This window comes from Nematostella vectensis, chromosome 1, assembly GCF_932526225.1.
Source record: "Nematostella vectensis chromosome 1, jaNemVect1.1, whole genome shotgun sequence".
Classification (NCBI taxonomy): Eukaryota; Metazoa; Cnidaria; class Anthozoa; order Actiniaria; family Edwardsiidae; genus Nematostella; species Nematostella vectensis.
The window spans coordinates 21259166-21283515 of NC_064034.1; the positions used below are offsets into that span (position 1 = coordinate 21259166).

The 24350-nt window shown below is 41.6% G+C and overlaps 3 protein-coding genes across 5 annotated transcripts; 1 reads left to right on the forward strand and 2 right to left on the reverse strand.

Moving 5' to 3' along the window:
- The first annotated feature begins 5 nt into the window (after positions 1-5).
- LOC5518294 (dnaJ homolog subfamily C member 2) lies at positions 6-12830 on the forward strand. 3 transcript variants are annotated; one of them, XM_048731954.1, is made up of 18 exons: positions 6-221; positions 1897-2087; positions 2753-2828; positions 4109-4352; positions 4726-4806; positions 5396-5461; positions 5552-5643; positions 5859-5980; positions 6705-6854; positions 6931-7019; positions 7508-7580; positions 10173-10345; positions 10682-10782; positions 11510-11617; positions 11701-11771; positions 12331-12441; positions 12526-12597; positions 12645-12830. In XM_048731954.1, exons 1-17 carry the CDS (start codon positions 161-163, stop codon positions 12580-12582), a joined length of 1866 nt encoding a protein of 621 aa, XP_048587911.1. In that variant the 5' UTR covers positions 6-160; the 3' UTR covers positions 12583-12597; positions 12645-12830. The 3 variants fall into 3 exon arrangements, with proteins under 3 accessions (XP_048587911.1, XP_032218837.2, XP_032218836.2); XM_032362946.2 differs by having other exon boundaries at positions 12674-12830; XM_032362945.2 differs by having other exon boundaries at positions 12526-12830.
- Positions 8173-9480, reverse strand: LOC116601978. The gene is made up of 4 exons (XM_032362949.2): positions 9366-9480; positions 9201-9278; positions 8676-8810; positions 8173-8506 (listed from the first exon to the last, which is right to left on the reverse strand). The coding sequence occupies exons 1-4, from the start codon at positions 9422-9424 to the stop codon at positions 8350-8352; spliced, it is 429 nt and encodes a 142-aa protein (XP_032218840.2). The 5' UTR covers positions 9425-9480; the 3' UTR covers positions 8173-8349.
- Positions 12781-24101, reverse strand: LOC5518295 (sodium/glucose cotransporter 5). The gene is made up of 14 exons (XM_048731951.1): positions 23738-24101; positions 23244-23321; positions 23055-23159; positions 22091-22150; positions 21830-21934; positions 21555-21660; positions 21170-21250; positions 20883-21103; positions 20487-20704; positions 19900-20044; positions 19613-19700; positions 18522-18770; positions 13669-13881; positions 12781-13258 (listed from the first exon to the last, which is right to left on the reverse strand). Exons 1-14 carry the CDS (start codon positions 23825-23827, stop codon positions 13119-13121), a joined length of 1899 nt encoding a protein of 632 aa, XP_048587908.1. The 5' UTR covers positions 23828-24101; the 3' UTR covers positions 12781-13118.
- Positions 24102-24350: the final 249 nt, after the last annotated feature.

Genomic DNA, 24350 nt, shown 5'->3' on the forward strand with positions numbered 1-24350 from the left:
AGCGCGCAAAGCATGGGGATTGTGCGCATGCTCCATAAGACACCGCTGACTTACCGCCATATTGTTCTCAAATAGATATGACACCCGGCTATTTCCTTGTTTCTCTCCAGGATAATTCTCTCGGATTCACATAGCTATTTGTCACTACACCAGGCAAGATATGGGTGAGCTTCCAATAGCACAAGAAGGCGACAGCACCGTTGTACTCTCGCGTCTTTCAGGTACAAGCATTTGATATTGGTCGCGCCCGCAGTCTCGCGTACCGGTACCTTAAAGTATTTGACCCACGTGTTTGTTAAATGCGCGCTTTCACTAGATGCACTTAACACATTGCCCCCTCAACCGGCCTGTACCGGCTTTGGGAAGTACCCACAACCCAAAAAAATTCATAAATGCAAACTAAACACAACAACATGAAGATACTCAGGCATCAGTCTATGGGATAAATGGTCTTGAAGATATGCATCCAACCAAGGTGTTGGCAACTACTCTTAAGCCAAATAATAGCACAGGTTCTTTGACAAATTTCAAATCGAACAAGGAAAGAAAAGCAGAATCACCCCTCTCAATAAAACGCTCAAAATACAACACAAGGGAGAGAGATCAGCTAACACAGCTCAAGACACAAATAGATACCTTTATTCTGATCCTCCAGGTTCATTTCCATGGCCTCAAAACACAATGTCCACTCCTTGAAGGCTTGTAAAACCACGAAGATGCCTTTACGGATTGAAAAGCATTCTGGGAGATCCAGGGAAAAATTCACGAGGGGAGGGCCAGTCAACACTCCTCTCCCCAAAGTCAGATGGTTTTTTATAAGTCTTTTCACCCCGAAGCCAAACAAATCAATTCCAGGTCATACAGACCCAGAATAGCAATGTAAACAATTTTGGAATCAATTTGGTTTCAGAAAAGACAGCATTTAGGAGAGCTGTGGTGATTCATTAAAAAATTATTTTCTCATCCAGGCAAAGCCAAACAAGAAAAAATCATCATGGATCCACCTTTGCTTGCAAATATCCATAAGCAAAGCACTCAATTATGCCCCAAAAGACTTCATGATGTCCTGAGACACTCTCCTAATATGCTCATAGCTGTATTTTTGATGAAAAATACAAGCAACCATCAACTTGTGCTGGCTTTAGCACAACGACGAGGGATTAAAAGTGGGGACCGCAAAACACTGTTGGAAAGCTTGGATACCGCTGACTAGGTGCAGCTGTGTTTGACTTTGACAGGCTGTATAAAACTCAGAATAGGAGGGGAGGTATCTGTTTTCAGTCTGTTTTTTTGTAAATTCAGTTAAAAAATAGCCGGGAGTCAATGGGTTAATGTTAGGCAATTTTCTAAAAAGCCTTGTTCCTTGGTGACATGAAATATCTTGATCGGAAGCTTTAAATTTTCGAACCGACATCTACATTTTTGCTGCCATATTCGCTGTAGGGCCAATAAAATCACTGCCGTATATGGCGGGCCTCTTGAACTGTACATGGGGGGGGGGGGTATGGGGGGCAAAGGGGAACAGCGGAACAGGTCATTTGTTTATACCTTTACCCAAAAAACTTGTGGTAGAACACCCCCCTTCCCTCTACACTTGAGGGTTTATGTCATAGTTCCTGTTTGCTGACACATTTGTATTACTTTTAAAAACCCCTGCCTATCATATCCTTGCCCCTCTTGCATCCTTAGTTCATCCAAAACCAGTAGCAACATGGGGGGGGGGGGGTAGGGGTGGCATTGTTACCCCTCAATAGTGGAGGGCAGCATTCAAGAGCCTCAAAATTTTCCATATTCAGCTCTATACACTTTAAATTTCATCCCCGTAAAAATTCTCTTCTAGCCCACCAGGCAGTTATTATCATTGACAGTTATTATGTTCCCTTTAACCATACCCAGCACATGTAGTTCAGGCAGTGGAGCCTGTAGGCCGATGGTATGAGGCTTATATCACTCGCCGCCAGCATAGCACATCTTCCCACCATTCCCTGGGTTCTGACAGTGATGATTCGAGTAGCTCAGATGAGAGCCTTGACTCTGAAACTGAAGATGACGCCTTTCTCCTGACTCTTGATCCAAAAGAATGGAAGGTACTTTGACTGTATTCTTACAGTTTTTCAATACAAAAGGCCCAAATAGTTGTGATCATAAACCAGAAGAATAAATACACCAAAAACTGGTATTTGACTCTGCCACATTTTCATCTTTTATACTGTAAGTTGAGAATTTGGCAGAGTAAATTTTGGCAGAATATGATTTCACATCATACAGTCCTTCACACACACCGGAAGAAATATATATAGGCATTATAGCCATATTTGCTTACTGTAATTCAAGATATTTGGCTACAAGAAGTGGTGTTTCCCTCAGAGTATCCTGGCACAATAATGCTTAAATTTATGACTATCAACTTATAAGATTTTTAGCTACAAGAAGTAGTGTTTCTGTCATCACCTAATAAAAATATAGTGAAATGTTTACAATACAAGACCAACTTCATTACGGATATATCTCCAGTCCAAAACTTTACATCTAAATCTTGAATACCTGAACTCCCCCCCTCCCTCCTCTCTAACTATTTAGGTCAGCTCTGTAACCTTCTGGTTCCTTTTTCTTGCTTTACCTTGAATTTATTTTGATACATTTACAGCCTTAGCCTTATAAAGTGAATGCAAAACTAAATTTTGAACTAAGAGTAAGTAGTGAAAACTACGAAGAACATTGGTAGGAAATCTAAAATTGTTTTCTTTTCTAGAACCAGGACCACTATAGAGTTATGGGGCTAACCAAACTCAGGCATCGAGCTTCAGAAGACCAGATCAAGAAAGCCTGTGAGTATGCTGATGAGGGAGGGGCTGGTCATTCATGGGGGATGGGGGGTGAAGCGGCCCTTTGGTAGGGTGTAACAAAAACCAGTCAAACCTCCATATAGGGGGAACCATTGACCTCATATAGGGGTAACCACTGACCTCATATAGGGGTAACCATTGACCTCATATAGGGGTAACCATTGACCTCATATAGGGGTAACCATTGACCCCATATAGGGGTAACCATTGACCTCATATAGGGGTAACCATTGACCTCATATAGGGGGAACCATTGACCTCATATAGGGGTAACCATTGACCTCATATAGGGGTAACCATTGACCTCATATAGGGGTAACCATTGACCTCATATAGGGGTAACCATTGACCTCATATAGGGGTAACCATTGACCTCATATAGGGGTAACCATTGACCTCATATAGGGGTAACCATTGACCTCATATAGGGGTAACCATTGACCTCATATAGAGGGAACCATTGACCTCATATAGGGGGAACCATTGACCTCATATAGGGGTAACCATTGACCTCATATAGGGGGAGCCATTGAAATATAGGGGTAACCATTGACCTCATATAGGGGTAACCATTGACCTCATATAGGGGGAACCATTGACCTCATATAGGGGTAACCATTGACCTCATATAGGGGTAACCATTGACCTCATATAGGGGGAACCATTGACCTCATATAGGGGTAACCATTGACCTCATATAGGGGTAACCATTGACCTCATATAGGGGTAACCATTGACCTCATATAGGGGTAACCATTGACCTCATATAGGGGGAACCATTGACCTCATATAGGGGTAACCATTGACCTCATATAGGGGGAACCATTGACCTCATATAGGGGTAACCATTGACCTCATATAGGGGTAACCATTGACCTCATATAGGGGGAACCATTGACCTCATATAGGGGTAACCATTGACCTCATATAGGGGGAACCATTGACCTCATATAGGGGTAACCATTGACCTCATATAGGGGGAACCATTGACCTCATATAGGGGTAACCATTGACCTCATATAGGGGTAACCATTGACCTCATATAGGGGTAACCATTGACCTCATATAGGGGTAACCATTGACCTCATATAGGGGTAACCATTGACCTCATATGAGGTTAACCATTGACCTCATATAGGGGTAACCATTGACCTCATATAGGGGTAACCATTGACCTCATATAGGGGTAACCGTTGACCTCATATGAGGTTAACCATTGACCTCATATACGGGGAGCCATTGAAATTTGCTTTTTGTTTCAGATAAAAAGAAGGTTCTACAGCATCACCCAGACAAACAGTCAGGACACAAACAGACAAAACCTGTGCTGAATGAAGACTTCTTTACTTGCCTTACTAAAGCACATGAGATACTAAGCAACCGCACAAAGAGGCGTGCCTACGACAGTGTTGACCCCTTGTTTGACGACGCAGTTCCTTCTGTGAATGCCCAATCAAAAGCAAATTTTTATGAGACATTTGGACCAGTCATAGAGAGTAATGCAAGGTGCAGTTTTCTAAGCTCAAATTTGATAGGCAAATGTTTTTCTTCTGCGACTAGATATTTTTTAATGCAAAAGAATAATATTCTGAAAACAAACTATTGGCCATCAAACAACTACAAATGGGCTACTAGACAAGTCAAACAGTGGATAAGAAGTCAAACATGGGCTTAACAGAAAAAAAAGGTGTATTTATCAAGTTGCATGGTAATTTAAGGTTTTATTCTTCATAGTTTGAAACTATTCACCAAGATGCACCTGGATAAAAGTAACAAACATTGAGCCCTTGTTTTATATCTTATCTCTCTTTGTTATCTCTCATTACCATTTTATTCTCTTCTCTCTCAACCCTTTTATCTTATACTATTCTTTTTACAGATGGTCAAACACAGAGCCGGTGCCATTGCTTGGACACGAAAATTCAACATTTGAAGAAGTTGATAAGTTTTATAGTTTTTGGTAAGTACGTCATAGAAGTATTGCAAATGTGGATGACATTCTACAGTATAAAAAAAAAAGCTTCCCCCAAGATCTCATTTTACACATCATTCCATACTAAAATGATATCACAACAATGATAGCAAGTAGCTATAACAAGAAATATATTTTGAAATTAAATTTGAAAGTCCTGCTTTTTTTTAATTGCATGACAGACTTTTTAGGAATGATGTGACAGGCAATGTGGGTTTTAATAAAAAAAATGATCCCCTTGACAGCCCATTGAGTATGCATGAGATGTGCATTGATGGACAATACTTCAGTGCATTGCATGATGTTGTTATTTACTGCCTGGGGTTGCCATATTGAGAAAATCTGTCTGCTGAAATAACTACCAGAGTCTGAAGGCACAACCTGAACCAAAGGCAGTAAATAATCTCTTTTTTGACTCACAAATCTTTTCCCTGTTTGTTTGACATTATGTGCAAAAGGTTACTGTGGCTATGATGAAAGGCAGAGATGAGATCCAATCAAAATGCCAAATTTATTACTGTGTCTGGTAGGAAAGAATTTATGTATTTCATGTTTGTCTTTTATATTATTTCTTTAGGTACGACTTCGACTCTTGGAGAGAATTTTCATATTTAGATGAAGAAGAGAAAGAGAAAGGGGAAAAGTAAGCATTATCCTTGTATAAGCAAGTTATAAAACTTTTATATTGTTTGTTTATTATTTGTTTAAAGATTGAAGGGATGTTTATTTTTAGTCGAGATGAGAGGCGTTGGATAGAAAAAGAGAACAGGGCGATGAGGCAAAAACGAAAGAAGGAAGAAATCAAGAGATTGAGAACTTTAGTTGGTAAGCCATTACCCCATTTGTAACTGAAATTAAAGCCAAGAGATTAGTACAAAAGACTTGAAAAAGAGATGAATATTAAAATTGTTTGTTCTTTATGAAGAAAACAAGATGAAACAGTTGCTCTAAAATTAATTATTATACCCCTTACTACTTCTTCATTTAATTTGCAAAGTTCAATAGATCATCATTTTTTAGTGATATGCTTACTGTTACAGATAACGTTTACGCTTGTGACCCTCGGATAAAGAAATTCAAGGAAGAAGAGAAAGAAAGAAAACTTGCAGAGAAAAAAGCGAAAGAAGATGCTGCCAAGGCAGCAGCCGAGGAAAAAGAAAGGGTAAGATAAACACAAAAGCAGAAATAAATCACTTTAAGCCTAACACGAATGCCTTACCATGTAGAGATCCAAATTTAAATGCATACAAATGAGCATTAAAATCAAATTGCTTTTTTTTTGCATGTATTTGTATTTGGAACAGTACAGTACAGTCATCTAAACTAGGCCCTACTCTTCCTTAAGTAATATTGTCTAAGAAATTCTATATTAGGGTCCGGTTCAATTAGAAGAATGTTTGTCATGTCGGGGTGGCTGTGAGAGAAATTAAGATCAACCCTAGCATACCTCAATGGTTGTGTCATCATTATTTGATATCCTGAGTGATAACAATATAGCCGAGTGAGAGGCTTTGAGGCATGTGACATTTAAATGCATCCACACTTTGCACAAAGAAGCTGCAGGAACAACTCAACAAGGCATAAATCAAATAGCCCATACTTGAATTTTTTGTTTGTTTGCGCAAATGGTTAACACTGACATTAATAGAGGACAGAGATAGAATTATATGACCACAATCTTAGAACCAATCAAAATGCATAAATTTGCTGCCACATCTTCTAGGATAGCTAGCATTCAAAGGTTTTTGATAATTGTCAATAACTATATGTACTTGATTTTGTATTGTTGCTGGCCATGCTCTGCTCCTGGGGCATTATGGTGATGTTATGGTAGAACCCTCCTTTTATTTCCCCATGTAAATTGTCTTTTGAATTTTTGCAAACAGCAAAGACAAGAAGCGCTAGAAGCCGAAAGATTAGCCAAGGAAAAGGAAGAGCAATTAGCAAAAGAAAAAGCTACACAAGCCAAAAAGGAGAAAGAAAAATTAAAAGCTGCCATGAAAAAAGAGCGCAAGTCTATAAGAGCAATTTGCAAGGTGATCATATCAGGTGGTTTGTTTGAAGCCTGTTTTTAAAGTTTTCAATTGATTGATTTTGTTCTTGGTCCTTTAGAATTATGACTATTTTGTTACTGAAGAAGCTGAGAAAATTGAAGAAATGCAGATTTTAGACAAGCTCTTGGAGGACCTTTCCCTTGAAGGGTGAGAAGTTGAATCCTAAAATTAAAGACAAAAGCTACACTTTCGTTTGGTCCATGAGGTGTATTGTCAAAATGTTATGGTGAAATACATACAGAACCAAGCTATGCTACAGCTTGCAGTGGTTAGAACAAACGCCCACAACCACCCAGCAAAATGTACGAATAACCTTATGCAATGATCTTAGGGCTTTATCTTGTATAAATTGAACACAAATATTTACCATATGTAAAGGTGTGTTTATGCCTGGAAAAGCCGTCATCTCCCTGTTTTGTTGTTGTTGTTGTTGTTGTTGTTCGAATTTTCAAATCATTGAAGCAGCTCAAGTGTTATGACAAACCCATTTTCACATTTCCTGCTTTTGAAATGTCATTGATATTTTTGCTATACAGTTGTTGTGGCAGCCCATTATAAGAAAAATACAGTTATACGCAAATTCGAAAACATGTTAAAATATAGTTGCAGTATTCACAACAGCTTCTCTTTCACAGTCTACAGACATTCCGTGAAGATATGAACAAAGCAGGAAACAAAGACAAAGCCAAATCTGTCTACGAAAAGCAGGTATGGCAGCACTTAGACAATAAGACAATTTCTCATGCATAATGGTATGAGGACCACCTAGAAATAGACTCTTTCTCATACAAATACTCTCTTTGGCTTTTTCAGAGAGAGCTAGGGAGATAAAAAGCTTTAATAAATTAATTAAAATTTGGACATTCCAGACTCTTAGAAGTCTCGGAAATTGATCAGAATACCTGTTAAAAATAAGCCCCTAAAAATCATTTTAATTAAAGAAAACATTTCAATTGTTGTATAAAATGAATAGATCTTTTGTGCGTCTGTCCTCTAATAGATGCACAGAAGATGTCCCCTTCCTTTTATAAACAAGTCACGCAACTCAACTGCGTCTCGTTGCGTAATTTTATGTTCATGACAGGCGCACGCAAAAATAAAATCTCAAACTTAATCTATTAAAACGTGATGCGAGGAACTCAATCAGAAATGATAAACAACTAGAAAAATCTCAAGCAACATTGGGTATTATAGAGGAGGAATTAAAAAAAGTTCACATTAATGAAATAAAATGAAATCGAACAAAGTTCGAGTTTAAGAGGGAATTAAAGTTATCCCAGTCCAAGATAGCTCGGTTCTACGGTATACTTTATGTTTTTTTTAGTTTAAAAAAAAAATCAACCTTAACATCAAGGTGTTAAGGCATTTTTTATATTTCATCTCAACATCTGTTTACAGAGTTTCTTTTTTTTTTTTCATTTTTATACACACCTTATAGTATAGTAATTCGGGTTGTAAAAATGTATTTATTTCCATTTCATCTCACGAATGGCCCCCGATCACCACGTTTGTTATCCAGCAAGGCACGTGCTTTACGTCTCAAAATGGCGCGTTTCTGCCGGCGAATGTCATCCAGCTTAGCTAGGGAGTTCTTGATTCGTCTGCGCACTGTTCTTTGCTGCTTTTTTAGATTTCTGACAGATAATGGGATTTTCTGTATTAGCTGTTACTGGAATTTAACAGCCATGCCCCTACTGGTAATTTCCTTGTTAGGAAATATTTGGGGGGGGGGGGGGGGCGGTCACATGTCCTCAGTGTCTCACCCCCTGCTAGGGCCCTGTCAACCATCTTTGAGCTACTCACCCTATTCTCCTCTCCAGTCTCAGCCTGTCCATATCATATATCCCGCCTTGCTTTGGTTTCCATCTACCACAGCTCATCTCTACGCCGGCTGAACGTGGCGAAGGGTTGTACAGCGGTCTGGTTACTTGAGCTTTCCTGGGCAAGCAATAGACAATATGATCTACAGTAGAAACTAAGACGATTTACACTTTTTGTTGTACGTATTAAGAATCTATATAGCCTTGAGTAATGTTAACCATCTTTTTAAGAGGAAGTGTGAGAAAGCATCCAGTTTCATCGGCTGTTTTTGCGATATTTCCGATTTATTTGGTAAATGAATCATAAAGTTGATGTTAGATGTTAGATCTCGAGATATAATGTTTGGCTGACTAGAGATCGTTAGACAAGAACCTGCCAAAGTTAACTATTATTTGATCGAATGCTGTACTTAGCTATTCCATGCCGTTAGTTTACGGCCACAGTTGCGTCGTTGTCGCAAACTAAAGTAATCCTAGAAACCAGAAATGTATGGGAACATTTACTCACGTGCGCTCGAGGTTTTGAAGTCTTTCCTCCTGGCGCTTTATGTGTTCCTCGATTTCTCTCAGCAATTTGACTAAAGCTCTGCAAGTAAAGAGAATTACTTATTCTGGGGATGGGTTGTTTCTGATTTTAAAGACAAAAATTTTCGCATTTTAGAAAACAGCGGACCTTATTGATTTCTTTTTTCGCTGCGTCAACTTCTTTATTTTGCTCAACGCAGCGCCCATTTTGAACTAACGACTTCAAGTCATCGTGCGCCGCGCTTTCTGGCTGGCGGCGTTCAAAGTACTGCTGCGCGCGCACGTGTTCGCGCGCTCTTTCGCTTTTTATGTGCGTTCATCTAGCATGGTATGTAAAAGGCAAACGGTTATATATTTACAGGATTGTAGAGGGATTTTCTATGACCTCAAGTAGGCCGCCATTTTACGCTAGTTCAGTGCCAGTGCGTGAATTTTCTTCCGCGCGAAGATATCCGCTTTGAGGTCTTCTTCAAAATTAAATTGCGTAAGAACAAGGGTAATTCCTGTGATATTCACTTCTTAGTTTTGGGAATTCCAAACCCATGTTTCTCTCAGATTAGTAATAGCAATGTTTTCGCTGTCTAATGCCAAATTCAAACATCGTATTGTCGTATTATGAATCGAGTCGATTGTTTCGTCTCCATTTGCATTGAAAACGGCTCATGGTTAATACGATGTTTAAACTTAGCCTAACTTGTATGACACGGGTGTATTGATTTTATTTGAATATTAAGATATTTTATTTTTTTTAAATATAGTTAATATTTTCCATAAACTTTCCCTATAGTATTTGATAGTGTGACCTGTTTTTGTTCAAGGATGGAACGAAGTTCACCCTGGTTTAAGCAGATTTTATTCGCTTTGATACATACCATTTGCATTGCCTACAAAACCAGTCGTCACTTCAGTCTGAATTACTGGCTTTAATCCGTTTGCCGTCACCTGTTTGTATCAGCTGCAGGCCTTGAAGGACAGACGCAAGCAGGACGAGGAGAGCAAGAAAATCGCTGCCTTGCGCACCAAGAAAGAGATGGAAGTGAAAGAGGAGGCGGATCAAGAATGGTCGGACGAGCAACTGCAACTCCTCGTTAAAGCCGTCAATCTCTTCCCGGCGGGAACCGTCTCCAGGTCGGGAAATCAGGGGGATCATAGCTCAGAAAGTCATAGACGAATTTTGATTTATCCCCAATGCTCATTGATAAAATGCTTGAGGAGATACACACGCACTCCATTTTGTAAAAATAAGACACCTCTGAATTATTGCCATCAACCATTTTAGTGTGAACTTTAGGTTTAACACAGTTCAGGAGTACTAAGCAAAAAATAAAGACGCGATTAATTGTGTTAGAGTAGTCACAGATTGGCCACCATAATGCTAAATCTTTTTAGAAATAGGCAAATAAACTAATTGCGTATCTTATAACCTCCCGATCATTCAACGGCTTGTCTCTGGATTCATCGCAGATGGCGCGTGATCGCCGACTACGTGAACGACCACGCAAAGACTGGGAACAAGCGCGAACCAAAACACGTCATCGTCAAAGTCAAGTCGCTCAAGAAAATCGGTATGTTTGAAAGACAAGTTTCGCAGGGATATGTACCCTGCAAACAGCATTCTGAGGACAACGACAGAGGAAAAAAATGGCATGAAATTTTCCAATTCTTAATATATAAGCTCAAGATTCCGCATACAAGGAGTTTCTCTGACCAAAATCTTAATTCCACATTTTAAAGAAATTTAGAAGATATGAAATTTAGATATTTGCGAGCAAAGTTGGCTTAACTTCTGATCAGAGCCCGATTTCTCCCTAAAAACGAGAATTCATACTTTGAACATTTAAAAATTGCACTTCAAGCCTCATATCTCGAAGACGAATCCATTAGAAAAAAAATACTTTTTGATATCTTGGTTTACATAACATAAGGAACATCTATGCAAAAATCAAGCTTACCGAAGTTAACCAGACCTTATTTTGGGAAAACTTGTCATTTTTTTGCTCTGTCGAGGACAACAATCATTCCTGGCCCATCAATGCAGTCAGTTTGCGCTCCGTGTATAGAGGAGCTGTCTAGCGGTGCCAGCATGCTTTCTAGACAAGTAATCATCTAAAATCTCCAACCCCTTTCAAGGCTCGATTGCGTTCAAAATGCTAAGCTCTGCGAGATCCAAGACCGCGAAACTGGGGTTATTATAGGAAACCCCTCCTGAACCTGGGGGTTGTACTTTTTACCTCATGGGTTTGTGTGAACAGTTGAGTATTTTCTTTTTTACTTTATCAAACCTTTTTCCAGACCCTACTCAAATCGAAAACGTGAACAAGAAAGCATTCGCCAAGTTCGACTTATCTCACACTCAAGGAAAAGCGTCTGAAGAATCCGTACCCACTGTTAGATATGAACGTAAGTTAGAAATGGCAATCTTAGTGTCGCTTGCTCTACCGTTCTAGCGAGGTTTCACCAATACGTGCATATGTTGTTTCCAGTGGAAAATGCGGCCGCAGCCTCTGCTCCGCCCGAGAAACCAGAAAAGCCCTGGTCATCTGACGACCAAAAGGTGTGTCCACGCCGAACTCCTTACGTGTGCAGTACAATACAATACATTGTGTTTTACGAGGGCGTGCATAGAAACCGTAAAAACACTTTTGTTACTGGTAGCCCTCAAAGATATATAAATGCTCATGTAGATTTTAGTCACCAGCGCGTCTCGATATGTAAGCTTTTCAAACGTCACTGCAGATGGGGCCTACTTTCAGAGCGGACCTATCGTGTGTCCTATTAAAGATTTTCAGTAACAGAACAAGCGTTACACGCCAAGGCCACCTGGCCATCACCAAGATACCCTTTGTCCCCAAACATAGTGTATTAACCTCTCTAGAGAAAAGAGGCCGCTGAGGTGTTAGCCTCATGGTACCATCTTCAATGACTGATTACACTCGAAGCCATCGTATCATTTTCATTTGTAGCGTAGATGCTCATATAGATAAAACACATCGAAGCTAACGTCGCCATACTATATCGTTGATACGTAGATGCTCATATGAATACAACACATTGAAGCTATCGCTGCCATGCTATGCCAATGAGGGTAATCATTGTGTGTGTGCTGCTCGTAGTTACTGGAAGCAGCGTTGCGCGCCATTCCCGCCAGCACACCTGAAAGATGGGACCGTGTAGCTGAGAGTGTACCAGGAAGAACGAAGAAGGAGTGCATGAAGAGATACAAGGTACGCAGACCAACGTGCTTGAAGGATCTCCTTTTTTTTTCGATGCCTTCAGGTGTATGAGGTTATCACTGTTCTCTCTTGTAGGAACTGGTGGAGATGATCAAAGCAAAGAAGGCTGCGCAGACAAAACAGGCAAAATAGCGAAGACGTGATGATATATCACGGCGTGGTGATATAGCGATAATATAACATGGCGTGGTGATATAGCGATGATTTAACACGGCGTGGTGATATAGCGATGATATAACACGGCGTGCTTACAAAAACATCCCATGGTAAAAAGACGCTAACAATTCAGAATAAAGACTTTGTGCGTAACGTTACAAGAAATGCTTGGAATCTGCGTTCTGGCGGTTTACTACAAAGCAAATAAAATAATCTTAGGTTTTTTTGTTAGGCTGGTTTTCGTGTCAGAACCATGAACATGAGCTTAATGATATAAGGGAGGCCACAGTTTATAGGTGAGGCCACAGGCAAGATCATTAGTCCCTGTTTCTGGGTGTGGCTTGTCAGGGGTCGCTTTACAAACGAAGCCACAGGCGAAACCATTAGTCCCTATTTCTGGGTGTGAATTGTCAGTGGTCGTACTACAACGGAGGCCAAAGTTCAATACATAAGCCCTATTTCTAGGATTAGTTTCTCAAGAATTGTATGCTAAGAAGCAGCGACCTGTCTTTCTATCGGTAGTAGGTCCAGAGCGCAGCAAGCGCTAGTAGGGACAGCGCGGTAAGTCCGCGAAGAGACCACTTGACGAGCGGGCCCTCATCAGCAAACTGGACCACCTCGAGATGGGCCTTCTCTAGAGTCTCGGCATCGGCTGAAAAAAGTCATTATTATGTTAGAGAGTATCGAGGATCTCTTGACCCAATATATAAAACGTGTCGGGCAGTGAATTATTGGATTTTACCTCCCGTATAGTACTTCTAAACTTTCACTGGGAGTCTGGGCCAAATCTTTTGCTGCGCCTTTGTATGTACCACATCCGATCCCCGATTAATTCCCATAGATATTTCGCACATTTGATGCTCCCTCCAATTTCGTGATACATTGTTTTCGCTTCTATATTTTTTTCCTCAATGACCCCTTCCCCACAACTAAGTTCTTTGAGTTTATTGAATACATTATTGAAAAGGGTGTAATGTGAAATAGCCGATTGAAATTACTGTACGGTAAATATGTAGCATAATGTGACCTCCCCCGGTGCTGTACAATGTCCTTATACCGTACCAAGTAAGCTATCCATGGGGACGTTCTCCTCGCCCTTCTCCGGCTCCCTGTCTACGTCACGTGTCAACCCCTCCTCTCCTAGAGCATCATGGGATATGGGCGGGTCGTTTATCGTTGGCCAGGTTAGCCCTCCTAGCTCTTCCCGTGGAACAGGCTTGGTGAAAAGGCTCACAATCACCATCACAGCACCAGATGCCACGTAAATGATGAGCCCTGGAAAATGATGGTGACGGACCATTGAGAATAAGGAGAAGACATTCATGATGATAGCACCGCTAAAACTAGAAACTGTTTAAATTAATCGATACAAATTTGGTAACAATTTAAGCCCCTAGTTGGGCATTGCAAATACACCAAGTTCTTGAGATGTATATTAGAGAAAGTGGAGTTTGACGAACTTGAGATGCAGGTATTCGTCTTACCATAGTAAAGGAAGTGGAGTTTGACGAACTCGAGAGGTAGGTATTCGTCTTACCATAGTAAAGGAAGTGGAGTTTGACGAATTCGAGAAGTAGGTATTCGTCTTACCATAGTAAAGGAAGTGGAGTTTGACGAACTCGAGAGGTAGGTATTCGTCTTACCATAGTAAAGGAAGTCGAGTTTGATGAACTCGAGATGCAGGTATTCGTCTTACCATAGTAAAGGAAGTCGAGTTTGACGAACTCGAGAGGTAGGTATCCGTCTTACCATAGTAAAGGAAGTCGAGTTTGACGAACTCGAGAAGTAGGTATTCGTCTTACCATAGTAAAGGAAGTCGAGTTTGATGAACTCGAGATGCAGGTATTCGTCTTACCATAGTAAAGGAAAGTCGAGTTTGACGAACTCGAGAGGTAGGTATTCGTCTTACCATAGTAAAGGAAAGTCAAGTTTGACGAACTCGAGAGGTAGGTATCCGTCTTACCATAGTAAAGGAAGTCGAGTTTGACGAACTCGAGAAGTAGGTATTCGTCTTACCATAGTAAAGGAAAGTCGAGTTTGACGAACTCTAGAAGTAGGTATTTGTCTTACCATAGTAAAGGAAGTGGAGTTTGACGAGCTCGAGAGGTAGGTATTCGTCTTACCATAGTAAAGGAAAGTCGAGTTTGACGAACTCGAGAGGTAGGTATTCGTCTTACCATAGTAAAGGAAGTGGAGTTTGACGAACTCGAGAGGTAGGTATTCGTCTTACCATAGTAAAGGAAAGTCGAGTTTGACGAACTCGAGAGGTAGGTATTCGCCTTACCATAGTAAAGGAAAGTCGAGTTTGACGAACTCGAGAGGTAGGTATTCGTCTTACCATAGTAAAGGAAGTGGAGTTTGACGAACTCGAGAGGTAGGTATCCGTCTTACCATAGTAAAGGAAGTCGAGTTTGACGAACTCGAGAAGTAGGTATTCGTCTTACCATAGTAAAGGAAAGTCGAGTTTGACGAACTCTAGAAGTAGGTATTTGTCTTACCATAGTAAAGGAAGTGGAGTTTGACGAACTCGAGAGGTAGGTATTCGTCTTACCATAGTAAAGGAAAGTCGAGTTTGACGAACTCGAGAGGTAGGTATTCGTCTTACCATAGTAAAGGAAGTGGAGTTTGACGAACTCGAGAGGTAGGTATTCGTCTTACCATAGTAAAGGAAAGTCGAGTTTGACGAACTCGAGAGGTAGGTATTCGCCTTACCATAGTAAAGGAAAGTCGAGTTTGACGAACTCGAGAGGTAGGTATTCGTCTTACCATAGTAAAGGAAGTGGAGTTTGACGAACTCGAGAGGTAGGTATTCGTCTTACCACAGTAAAGGAAAGTCGAGTTTGACGAACTCGAGAGGTAGGTATCCGTCTTGCCATAGTAAAGGAAGTCGAGTTTGACGAACTCGAGAGGTAGGTATTCGTCTTACCATAGTAAAGGAAGTGGAGTTTGACGAACTCGAGATGCAGGTATTCGTCTTACCATAGTAAAGGAAGTGGAGTTTGACGAACTCGAGAGGTAGGTATTCGTCTTACCATAGTAAAGGAAGTCGAGTTTGATGAACTCGAGATGCAGGTATTCGTCTTACCATAGTAAAGGAAGTCGAGTTTGACGAACTCGAGAGGTAGGTATCCGTCTTACCATAGTAAAGGAAGTCGAGTTTGACGAACTCGAGAAGTAGGTATTCGTCTTACCATAGTAAAGGAAGTCGAGTTTGATGAACTCGAGATGCAGGTATTCGTCTTACCATAGTAAAGGAAAGTCGAGTTTGACGAACTCGAGAGGTAGGTATTCGTCTTACCATAGTAAAGGAAAGTCGAGTTTGACGAACTCGAGAGGTAGGTATCCGTCTTACCATAGTAAAGGAAGTCGAGTTTGACGAACTCGAGAAGTAGGTATTCGTCTTACCATAGTAAAGGAAAGTCGAGTTTGACGAACTCTAGAAGTAGGTATTTGTCTTACCATAGTAAAGGAAGTGGAGTTTGACGAACTCGAGAGGTAGGTATTCGTCTTACCATAGTAAAGGAAAGTCGAGTTTGACGAACTCGAGAGGTAGGTATTCGTCTTATCATAGTAAAGGAAGTGGAGTTTGACGAACTCGAGAGGTAGGTATTCGTCTTACCATAGTAAAGGAAAGTCGAGTTTGACGAACTCGAGAGGTAGGTATTCGTCTTACCATAGTAAAGGAAAGTCGAGTTTGACGAACTCGAGAGGTAGGTATTCGTCTTACCATAGTAAAGGAAGTGGAGTTTGACGAACTCGAGAGGTAGGTATTCGTCTTACCATAGTAAAGGAAAGTCGAGTTTGACGAACTCGAGAGGTAGGTATCCGTCTTGCCATAGTAAAGGAAGTCGAGTTTGACGAACTCGAGAGATAGGTATTCGTCTTACCATAGTAAAGGAAGTGGAGTTTGACGAACTCGAGATGCAGGTATTCGTCTTACCATAGTAAAGGAAGTGGAGTTTGACGAACTCGAGAGGTAGGTATTCGTCTTACCATAGTAAAGGAAGTGGAGTTTGACGAACTCGAGAAGTAGGTATTCGTCTTACCATAGTAAAGGAAGTGGAGTTTGACGAACTCGAGATGCAGGTATTCGTCTTACCATAGTAAAGGAAAGTCGAGTTTGACGAACTCGAGAAGTAGGTATTCGTTTTACCATAGTAAAGGAAGTGGAGTTTGACGAACTCGAGAGGTAGGTATTCGTCTTACCATAGTAAAGGAAAGTCGAGTTTGACGAACTCGAGAGGTAGGTATCCGTCTTGCCATAGTAAAGGAAGTCGAGTTTGACGAACTCGAGAAGTAGGTATTCGTCTTTCCATAGTAAAGGAAAGTCGAGTTTGACGAACTCGAGAAGTAGGTATTCGTCTTACCATAGTAAAGGAAGTGGAGTTTGACGAACTCGAGATGCAGGTATTCGTCTTGCCATATGAAAGGAAGTCGAGTTTGACGAACTCGAGAAGTAGGTATTCGTCTTACCATAGTAAAGGAAAGTCGAGTTTGACGAACTCGAGAAGTAGGTATTCGTCTTACCATAGTAAAGGAAAGTCGAGTTTGACGAACTCGAGAAGTAGGTATTCGTCTTACCATAGTAAAGGAAGTCGAGTTTGACGAACTCGAGAGGTAGGTATTCGTCTTACCATAATAAAGGAAGTCGAGTTTGACGAACTCGAGAAGTAGGTATTCGTCTTACCATAGTAAAGGAAGTGGAGTTTGGCGAACTCGAGAGGTAGGTATTCGTCTTACCATAGTAAAGGAAAGTCGAGTTTGACGAACTCGAGAGGTAGGTATTCGTCTTACCATAGTAAAGGAAGTGGAGTTTGACGAACTCGAGAGGTAGGTATTCGTCTTACCATAGTAAAGGAAAGTCGAGTTTGACGAACTCGAGAGGTAGGTATTCGTCTTACCATAGTAAAGGAAAGTCGAGTTTGACGAACTCGAGAGGTAGGTATTCGTCTTACCATAGTAAAGGAAGTGGAGTTTGACGAACTCGAGAGGTAGGTATTCGTCTTACCATAGTAAAGGAAAGTCGAGTTTGACGAACTCGAGAGGTAGGTATCCGTCTTGCCATAGTAAAGGAAGTCGAGTTTGACGAACTCGAGAGGTAGGTATTCGTCTTACCATAGTAAAGGAAGTGGAGTTTGACGAACTCGAGATGCAGGTATTCGTCTTACCATAGTAAAGGAAGTGGAGTTTGACGAACTCGAGAGGTAGGTATTCGTCTTACCATAGTAAAGGAAGTGGAGTTTGACGAACTCGAGAAGTAGGTATTCGTCTTACCATAGTAAAGGAAGTGGAGTTTGACGAACTCGAGATGCAGGTATTCGTCTTACCATAGTAAAGGAAAGTCGAGTTTGACGAACTCGAGAAGTAGGTATTCGTTTTACCATAGTAAAGGAAGTGGAGTTTGACGAACTCGAGAGGTAGGTATTCGTCTTACCATAGTAAAGGAAAGTCGAGTTTGACGAACTCGAGAGGTAGGTATCCGTCTTGCCATAGTAAAGGAAGTCGAGTTTGACGAACTCGAGAAGTAGGTATTCGTCTTTCCATAGTAAAGGAAAGTCGAGTTTGACGAACTCGAGAAGTAGGTATTCGTCTTACCATAGTAAAGGAAGTCGAGTTTGACGAACTCGAGATGCAGGTATTCGTCTTGCCATAGTAAAGGAAGTCGAGTTTGACGAACTCGAGAAGTAGGTATTCGTCTTACCATAGTAAAGGAAAGTCGAGTTTGACGAACTCGAGAAGTAGGTATTCGTCTTACCATAGTAAAGGAAAGTCGAGTTTGACGAACTCGAGAAGTAGGTATTCGTCTTACCATAGTAAAGGAAGTCGAGTTTGACGAACTCGAGAGGTAGGTATTCGTCTTACCATAATAAAGGAAGTCGAGTTTGACGAACTCGAGAAGTAGGTATTCGTCTTACCATAGTAAAGGAAGTGGAGTTTGACGAACTCGGGTCTTTCGTCCACTTTTCCACATTCCGGTGGGTCGAACAAGTTCCCCACGATGAACTTAACCACGCCCATGACCAAGCCAATGATGAGTCCGGACAGAGCGCCAACCTCGGACAAACCGGGCCATAGGATACAGAGTGTGAAGACCATGGCTAGCGGAGGGGAGAGGTACGCTTGAATGGTCTGCAGGTATTCAAACAGGCGGCTACCTTGGGCCCCTATGCATGACAGGTCATTAGTGCGAAAAGAATAAAAGTGGTAATGAATGAGGGGAATTTAAATATTAATATATAAAGCATTCCTATAATGTTCCTAATAAAGTCCTTATCCAAGAAGAATTCTCGTATACAAACAAGGGCATTTTACCCCCCCCCCCTCCCCACCCCTCTGGAAATTCCTGGGCGTCTGAACCCCCCACGGAATTTCCAATCCCCTCAATGGGGGGTATGGATATTTTCTGGAACTACACAATAACACTTGTAAACCATTTAAAACCATACAGACAGACAGACCCCTTCCCGTCCGACGCCCCTGATAGAGCCGAGCTGAACTGACCCGAGATTGAACTTACTTCCCCCACTTTCTAATCAAACCCGGCCACTGATCGGGTTTCCTCTTGTTTGTGTTTAATTTTGCATTTGATTTATGAAACATCAGCGGGGATACGTCAAGGCTACTAAACGTGTGGGAACAATTTCAGTTGTAATTCTTACTTTAAAGTATAGATGAAAGGACAGCATGCAAAGTATAGATGAAAGGACAGCATGCAAAGTATAGATGAAAGGACAGCATGCAAAGTATAGATGAAAGAACAGCATGCAAAGTATAGATGAAAGGACAGCATGCAAAGTATAGATGAAAGGACAGCATGCAAAGTATAGATGAAAGGACAGCATGCAAAGTATAGATGAAAGAACAGCATGCAAAGTATAGATGAAAGGACAGCATGCAAAGTATAGATGAAAGAACAGCATGCAAAGTATAGATGAAAGAACAGCATGCAAAGTATAGATGAAAGAACAGCATGCAAAGTATAGACGAAAGGACAGCTGTCACTTGCCTTGTATGATTGGGAGCCAGACGATGCTTAGTGCGACCACCACGACAACCGTCACTCTACCCACAATTACTCGCTCGCGCTCACCCGCCTGTGTGAACAGATCCATGGTTGAAGTGTTTTACATACATAAAACATTAGTAGTTCAACTAGTTCTCTTCAAATAGCTTATCAGTTTTTCACCCAGTTCTCTTGGATCACTGAAAGCCTGCGCCTAAAGTGTTGGGATGTATTTTAGGAATTTGATTTGTCAGTTGATTGATAGAATGACAAGCAGTCATCATGGGTACCTTGGGTCTGATACGTAACCAGATGTCGACCACGAAGATAGTGGCGCTGCTGTTGAACACGGATGAGAGGGAAGACATGAGAGCGGACATCATCACCGCCATCATCAGGCCGACAAGCCCAGTAGGTAGAACGTTCAACACCAGCCTAGTTAACAGAGAAACTTATTCAGCACATGCCGTAGACTTGTCCAAACTCGCAGTTTTTGATTTTTCCTAAAAAGAGTGTGCGTTGGAATGGGAATTTATCTAAGTAAACCAAGCAATACAAAAATAAAAACGGGCGGGCGAAAAGAAAAGCAAAAAAAAAAAACCCAACCAACGGACTTCGAAAAAGTCTACACATGTCGATGTGAGGCAAGTATATTTTATGATAAAAGAGAAAACTACTATAGAAGCGTGGATGTCAGTACGTTCCTCTTGATTGTTATTAGAGAGCTTAAGCAAGTCAACACGAACGGCATCAAAAACGGCGCGCGCGCTATAAAGAATTGAAATCTTAGACAGCGAAGACAGCAACACAGAGCTCAACGCAGCCCCTCCACCCCACGCTAAACCACGCGAAACAGACCCTGGTATTTAGCACTCACTTTGGATAAGCGTTGTTAGTGCACCCCCACTTATTCCCGCAATGTCTCTCGCAGCTGACGCTGTCCGCGCACGCAATGGAGTCTGGGAAGAGCACTCTGCTGATCATTCCGGGCATGACCATGAGAAACATGGGCGTGGCCTTGAGGAACCCCGCAAAAACCGCGCCCGCTCGCGCGTGGACGTTATTCTTTGCTCCGAGGGCCCGTTGTACAATCACCTGAAAAGTAAGGGTAAAGCTTAGTCACACATTAAGTGTCCACCAATACAAAATTTAATCGAAACTTAGGCGTTGTTTTTATTGTTTCATGTTTATTTGCATGAATTTAAATTTCAAAAGGCACATGAAAAGAACGTCATAACCACCGGTCTATACATAAGTACCATAACCACCCTACCTGATCCGTGCACCAGTACCATACGCCAATCACGAAGAATACAGTGGGGTCGTCAAGTGGCCTGAACATGTTCCCCCAGTAAGGCGTCACCTTGAAGCACGATTCTATCGTAGCATTCGTCAAGTTCAGAGGGAGTGAGGTGTTGGGAGGCCGCCATGGCTTGCCTACAGCCTTAGGGAATTTCTCCCACAGGCCAGAGTGCCCGCCAACCTTATCGAACCCTGGAGAAGAAAGAGTGTTTGTTCAACGATAGAAGGTTTTACAAAAAGATTGTAACCGGTACCTACCCAGTATGCAGAGAACGATCGCTCCGATCATCATGACGGTACACTGGAGCACATCGGTGAATATGACGGCCATCAGTCCACCTACAGGGGATACATGGGTACACTTATTACGACAACATAACGTTCTATTCACCGATTATCCTTATGATAACGATTATGCTGTTGAACATGTTTTTTTCATTTTTGACAGGGATGATGACGATGATCATGTTAAGGATGATGATGGTGATGAGAACGATTAACCTTTTACAATGATAATGTTTTGATGTCATATTCCTGACTTAGACAATCATTATGAATTTCAGTAATTGTCAATCAACGAGAATTACTATTATCTATTTTACCCAACCAAGTTCAGGTCTTTTTAAATGTTACCCCTACTTACCAAGGAGCGTGTAGATGGCAGTAATGGCGAGCATGACCGTGGCTGAGAGGTAGATGTTCAGACCGACCGCCTCGTACAAGAAAACACTCCCCGCAAACAGCACAACCTGCAAAAAGATCGACACGTGGAGTTCCAGGAAAACACCCACTGCACCAGCTCCAGGGCAACAGTTACAGGAAGACAGCACACAAACAGCGCACAGATTAACACAGTCTTCTAACACGTCTTGGCAATATACGAACCCCTTCACTCCCCCCCTCGTGCCAGCCCCTTACCGAGATCTTGGTGAAGACGTACGAGAGGAGCGCTATCGCGGTGAGGTATGTGCGGATTGATCGGCTTTGGAATCGCTTGTTCAAGTACTCGGGCATCGTGAAGACCTATGAAGTCGCAAGAAGCATACTACTTACAAATGCAATCTAGCGGCAAACAACATGATTTCATCTCCGATTGAGCATATTGTGGCATATTTACAGAGTTTTTGAATACTGTGAATAATAATACGCCACTGATTATGTAATGTATGTAGTTATTACCCTGGACTTGAGGTAGATAGGGACGAATACCCAGCCAAGCAGGAGAATACACAGACAAGCCTGTTGGTGGAAAGATATCCAGTCATCGCCATTATCGTCACCATCAGTATTATATTAACCGTCCTATAATTATCGTTATCGTCACCATCAGTATTATATTAACCGTCCTATAATTATCGCAATATCAGCGGCAGAAGATGAGACAACATAGCTTTATCGTGCAACGCGCGCTACTGTGGCCACCAATACAAAGTGTTATAGTGCGACGCGCGCTACCGTGGCCACCAATACAAAGACCCTGTCCCCACGTATCCGTTTTCGTTTGAAACCGCAACCTTTTTGTTACGGATACGGGTACCGTCCACACGAACACGCAAAAACGATGACCGAAAACGGAACAATTTGAAAACGATACCCTTTCGGTGCCGTGTGGACGGACGGAACCTTTCTAAAACGATGGCGTGATAACTCAGGTCCAGTCTACTTGGCGCGGGAGTACGTATGCGCTGTAGAACTTGTTATCGTTTTCGTATCGTTTCTGCGGTTTCCGGGGGATGGGTCGTATCAAAATGAAACACTTCGTGTGGACGCGGTTCTTTTTGAAAACGGAACAAAAAGGTTGCGTTTTAAACAAAAACGGATACGTGAGGACAGGGTCAAAGTTTTATAGTGCGACGTGCGCTACCGTGGCCAACAATGCAAAGTGTTATAGGAAGTTAGCGTTTAAAGATCACAGTTTTTATTGACAGCGACTTTGTTTACACCATAAAGAATCCCGACATGCTATGTTGTGCACTGCATTATTTCTTTGCTTCGTTGGTTTGCAAGCGAACTCAATCAAAACTGTTAACCATAATATTGTGGTGAAACTATCAATACGCCTTCATAATTTTCTAGGAATAAAGGTTGCAGTTGCAAAAGTAGGGGACGTGATCCCCTATCGCCTCCTGATTAGATCACTTACCTGCCACTCATAACACGCGACACCAATCCCGCTAGCCGCCCCAGACCCCGCCAGCCCGATGAAATGCTCGCTGCCAATGTTGCTTGCGAAAAGACTAGGTCCTACCTATACAAAAGGATAAATAATTCGCACATCTAAAACCTGGTTTTATTATCTTTTGTACTTCGCGCGTTTTACGGTTTTACTCACCGCCCACCACATCATTGATCTTCCCGCCAAAAAATACCCTTCGCTCGTCTCCAGGCCTCGCTGCCGCTTGAACTTCGTCTAGAAACACGAAAGATGTGCTTAGGATTCTCGAAACATTTTCAATAGGCAAAATGCGAACTGAAGACCTCAGTACAAGAGTACTGTACATACTGTAATAATATACGGGTAATATGCTGGTGGAGGGGAAATAATAACATTTGGTCGAAAACAGCTTAGCATAACGAAAGGTGTGCAAACAAGATCAATGTTATGCTCATTTAGCAAAGCCACGCTTGGTTAATCAAAAGGCTAATTGAATTTTAGTGGTATATGTCGTTTTGCATGGCGCTCAAAAAAACACTGAGTCCAGCTACGTCTTATTCTCTGAAATGTAGCCCTTGCTTTGATTTAGTTTTTAGATTATTGATTCGCAGTTGTCTTTGGTGAAGAATGATTTATCTATCGAATTACGATCGGTAAATGAACACACTCACATACAGACCCACGGCCATGCACAGCGCGAAGTACACCCCTATTATCGCCCAATCAGCAGCTTGAAGTCGTGACTGTTGATCCAACGACATGTTGGAAAACTTCTATATAGCTTGCATAAGACGCACTCGCAATAGTAGCCAAGTCTGATGCCGAGTTCGTCACTAAGATGGTATGGTATGGTAAGGCCGAGGCAGTGCAATGGTTTGACAAAGCGAGCTAAAGATTTTGTTTGTTTTGATTCCAAGTAAGCCTTACTGGTTTACGCTCGTGCAAGACACTGTTGAGGTGAGGCGAATGCAGCAGTGAACTAGCTCCAACTCGCCAACAGACAAATACCCGACACGCATTGTTTAGATCACATTAGTACTATAGATGTTTACCATGATAAGATAAACTTTGCATACATTTGCTTTATCAGAGACCTATCCGACAGACAGCTTTGACATGGCCATCGAGTCGCTAAAAGGCTTGCTTTGACATAAATGGATGGGTCAAGTATTGTTTTACATGCAGTGTTTTACATGCAGACTTTTGGTTTGCATCGTTTCTCTGGTGACAAAACCACAAAAACGTGGTGGCCATGTTATACTTTCCTTTTTTTCGTGTGATACA

Coding starts and splice junctions, on each gene's coding strand:
- LOC5518294 (XM_032362945.2), top strand. CDS start 161: ATGGGTGAGCTTCCAATAGCACAAGAAGGCGACAGCACCGTTGTACTC. Junction 5,462..5,551: donor GAGAAAGAGAAAGGGGAAAA/GTAAGCATTATC, acceptor GTTTATTTTTAG/TCGAGATGAGAGGCGTTGGA. Junction 7,581..10,172: donor AATCTGTCTACGAAAAGCAG/GTATGGCAGCAC, acceptor TGTTTGTATCAG/CTGCAGGCCTTGAAGGACAG.
- LOC116601978 (XM_032362949.2), bottom strand. CDS start 9,424: ATGGGCGCTGCGTTGAGCAAAATAAAGAAGTTGACGCAGCGAAAAAAG. Junction 9,279..9,365: donor CGAAAAAAGAAATCAATAAG/GTCCGCTGTTTT, acceptor CTTTACTTGCAG/AGCTTTAGTCAAATTGCTGA. Junction 8,811..9,200: donor CTTCAAAACCTCGAGCGCAC/GTGAGTAAATGT, acceptor TTGCTTGCCCAG/GAAAGCTCAAGTAACCAGAC.
- LOC5518295 (XM_048731951.1), bottom strand. CDS start 23,827: ATGTCGTTGGATCAACAGTCACGACTTCAAGCTGCTGATTGGGCGATA. Junction 22,151..23,054: donor TCGCGTGTTATGAGTGGCAG/GTAAGTGATCTA, acceptor TTCCACCAACAG/GCTTGTCTGTGTATTCTCCT. Junction 19,701..19,899: donor GGTTACGTATCAGACCCAAG/GTACCCATGATG, acceptor CTGTTCACACAG/GCGGGTGAGCGCGAGCGAGT.